Source organism: Plasmopara halstedii, assembly GCF_900000015.1.
Source record: "Plasmopara halstedii genome assembly, contig: Scaffold_555, whole genome shotgun sequence".
NCBI lineage: Eukaryota > Oomycota > Peronosporomycetes > Peronosporales > Peronosporaceae > Plasmopara > Plasmopara halstedii.
In genome coordinates, this window is record NW_020187475.1 from 649,820 (window position 1) to 653,565 (window position 3,746).

The window sequence follows — 3,746 nt, forward strand, 5'->3', positions numbered from 1 at the left end:
GTGTCAATATCATAGTAGGGACAACGCAAAATCTCATTCGCCGCAACATAAGCCAACCCGGCTTATGCCTTACCTCGCGAGTATACTCGACAAAAAAGAGGTCAATTTTGCGATTCTGTGTGAGAATTACAGTAAAACGTCGCTATGTGCAACAACGCGTACTCCGCTTCGATCACAGACAGCAGCCTAAATAATGAGACGCCAGACCAATGGACCTCGCTGGTGAGTTTGAAAGTCCCTGTGGTACATTAATTTAATTCAAGAGCATCCCGTTCGGAGTACTCATCGCAGTGAGTGAATATCGCTGTCTCTCTCAGCAGTTGGTAAAATCCATCGAACTGACCGAGAACAGTGAGCAACGTCACGTTCATACTTTCCAGATATTGAAATCTGCGCCGGACATGTGGCTGAAATTTGCTTATAATACGTTTGCACAGTTTGCCTTTCTGGTACAGAATGCTGGCGCCGAGTGGGGTATGCATTTCTCGTAGCAAACCCGCTTTGTGCTAAGCACAGATGAAAGCGGCAATGCGATTACAGTGTTCCCCTGGTAAAAACCATTGCTGTGTGATAATGTCAGGTTCGGGAATTTTGTCAATCAAACAACATACTTCCCTATCCATGTGGCGGGTCTCTCGTCATCATGCCGTGATGTTACGTCCACAAAATATCTAAAAGATCTCGGAAGCTTCTTGAAAATTGCCATCATACTCCTAGCATTCATTGTTCGATGGGTGCCACAATGACAATTTCCCTATGACAGACGAGCTCAGATCCTTCTATGGTACCAAGTGTACCGTTTTGGTGACTCACACGTCTTGCAATTCCTTGTACATTATCCCGTCAGATGATGAATTACTTTATAAAATATTCCGTCTAAGGCAGTAAGAGGATACTTTTAGTCACTAGGACAAACCCAGTCACTTTATTAACGGGTAAAAACCTTTCTTGCTGCTTACCCGTGAAGCTTCACTGCTCCGCCCGGTGATCCGTCAGACACTAGTGATGAAGCAGGAGTACGATTACATGGTGAGAAAGGTGATCGCCCTGCTTATCGTTAGGGCTTAGCTCCTCTAATCTCGACTCACAGTCGTCTTGAACCCCACCGGCTCCGGCACATGAGATTGCAGCTACAAGTGCAGGCAGATGACACAATAAGTTACAGCTGTTTCTTACCGTCCCGCAAGACGTAGACTTTAAGCCACGATTTACAGTCAGTCCAAACCCAATTTAGCAGTAATATACCACGTAGCGCGCGATTTTCAATTGGAATTCGATTTTATCCTGAGCGCAGCTCATTGCCGCTTCTGCATAGTGAGCTCTGCTCGAGTAACTATACCTATCAATTTTGTGGGATCGCATGTCTTGCACAGAAGTAATCGCAGTTTCGGTCCCGCCCCAAAAGATTTTCTGATTCTGGCAGATGTGTCACTAATGCTCCACTAAGAAGGAAATGCATGACTTCCATTATTTAACCTTCAGTCGAGCTGTGGCTTATAGCGTCCCGGCCAAGTCAAACCTGCAATAAGATCGTATACCGAGAACTCGACAACGGTCCACGCTGATGAAGTTTCATGCGGAGATTTCATCAACATTTTTATCCGTGTTCCTATCGCGAGACGCGCGGGAATAATATATGTTTGCGACATATTTGAGGCGTTCTATCTACTGGTTATGACACTCTCGCATCCTATACGATTGCGCGGCACTCCGGAATACTCGGGGCTTTCTGTTGACTTGAAATCCAGAATTTTTGATTATAACATCTTACAGCCTTGTGATCTTAGCCCCTACTCTCTTTGAAATTGTCAGTCTTATCAGAGATTGGATTCATCGACCACAACCTCCACGATGCACAATAGATTCCTACTTGGCGTCTCCCCGCAAGTGTATGTCATCCGACCTAGCGTGGAAGCTCGAGCTATCGTAACTCCCAACCAAGTGGGTAAAGAACAGACAAGACGCAGGTTTTGATACACTAGATGAAAGAGCTTCCATTTTCGCGTAAGCATTGGAAATCAGAGACCCCTTTCATTCAAAGCTCTTTTGAGATCCGCTGCCTTTGGCATACAAAAGAATTTTCTACTTATGATACCCATTTCGAGTTTTTGGGCACGAAAAGTGTACTTTACATTCAGTGCAAAACCAACCCTTTCTTAGAGAGGACCAGGGTGGACGCGGAAGGTGGTTGTGAACACTTATATGGCAATATTGCTTTGTTGTTTATTTTGAGATATAGCTTCGAATGCTATGAAGTTTCAGTGCAGGAAAGTTTGACTCTAAGAGTCCGCGCTAATAAATGCACAAGGGCGGATTGGTACTTAAACCGAGGGAAATACCGTAGCTCTGCTATTTACCTAGAAGACCTACCTAGAAGACCAAAGCTAAACTCTTTTTCTATCTCAAGTAGTTAAGCTGCATGTTGTTTTAAGTACCGGTAGAAGCCCATATGTATCCTTTTAGAATTCCATCATCTTCATACTTTGATTTTTTATGCACATTTACAATCAAACCAAAGTGCAATGTGAGTTTCGCACAATTGTATCCAATGTGTAAGGCGTAAGGACAAAGAAAATATTGCGGTACTTACCCTGTTACACCCATGTTTTTCTCATCTTGTTATCTGATGCAGAAAGTACAGAGACTGAGCTAGCACCGCTTTCAGAGCAACCAGCTACATGTCAAAATTGAGCTTCCGATTTGCTTTGCACTCAGCGACGACGATTTTGTTCGCATCGTCTCAGCATAGAGGCAGTGACGTAGGAATTCTCAGAAATGTACACCTGGCACATCAATTAGGTGTATTACCATATTTTATCAAATTTCGTAAGAATTTTGAAGAGGGTATTTATATTGTGAGGTATTTGAATATTTATACTTTGAACCTACAATAATGTATCATCTATTCGAAACAGTAGTACTTCTATCGCTTACAGTTTAGTCGCTTAGGTCGCGTTCAATTGGACATTCAGATCTAAATGGCCACCTTGACGTGATATAGGTACCCACAGGACTAGTGATCCACCACCTGTAGAAGGGATCCCAAAAATGCCCGGATGCCACCGATCCAGGTACAACGTCTTGCCACCAAGTTCTGTAATGTTTGCCCTCCACTGGGCAGTACTTCCATTTCTTAAAAAAACTTCGTCGATCTTGTCTCCCCCGGACATGATGTTTATCGATACGTTCTTGGTGTCCAGGCTTTTAAAGTTGAGAATGACGGCACCATCACCCTTTTTGGTCCATGAAAGTGAGCTGTTTTTGAATGCTTTGTGAAGCGCGTTCATGCCTAGAGTCTCGTACTCATTGCCGTCGTCAATTTCGCCCATAAATTGCGTAGGACCACAAATTGTTTGAAGATACTCGGATAAGAGAGTCGCTAAATCTGTTGGATCCCACCCGAGCGAAGCAAAGAAGAGAGCATTTCGAATCCCCGTATATGCTGAGTGTTTTGAAGCCATGTTGACACCATTATCACTTGTACCAGACTTGATGAGATCGTTGATCATTACTCCAAACGTTTTGCGAATCGTTTCACGTGTCTTGTACGCAGTTGCTTCTGTTGACTCGGATATCATCTTGGGCATACAATTGTTTGTCACTGTCGGGATATCGTACAAAATGAGGTCTGATTCACTTATTTTCAGACGAAGTTCCGACTCACTGATCGACGGATCGTTGCGTCTGTACTCTTCCACGGTCGCCCATACATGAGTCGTTAACGTCTTGAGATCATCGCCACATGT

At 43.8% G+C, this 3,746-nt stretch overlaps 1 protein-coding gene across 1 annotated transcript; it reads right to left on the bottom strand.

Moving 5' to 3' along the window:
• Window positions 1-2,945: 2,945 nt before the first annotated feature.
• On the bottom strand, window positions 2,946-3,587 carry PHALS_11659 (uncharacterized protein; the record flags this gene model as incomplete). The annotated part of the gene is made up of 1 exon (XM_024727058.1): window positions 2,946-3,587. The coding sequence occupies one exon, from the start codon at window positions 3,585-3,587 to the stop codon at window positions 2,946-2,948; it is 642 nt and encodes a 213-aa protein (XP_024577673.1).
• Between the last annotated feature and the right edge of the window lie 159 nt (window positions 3,588-3,746).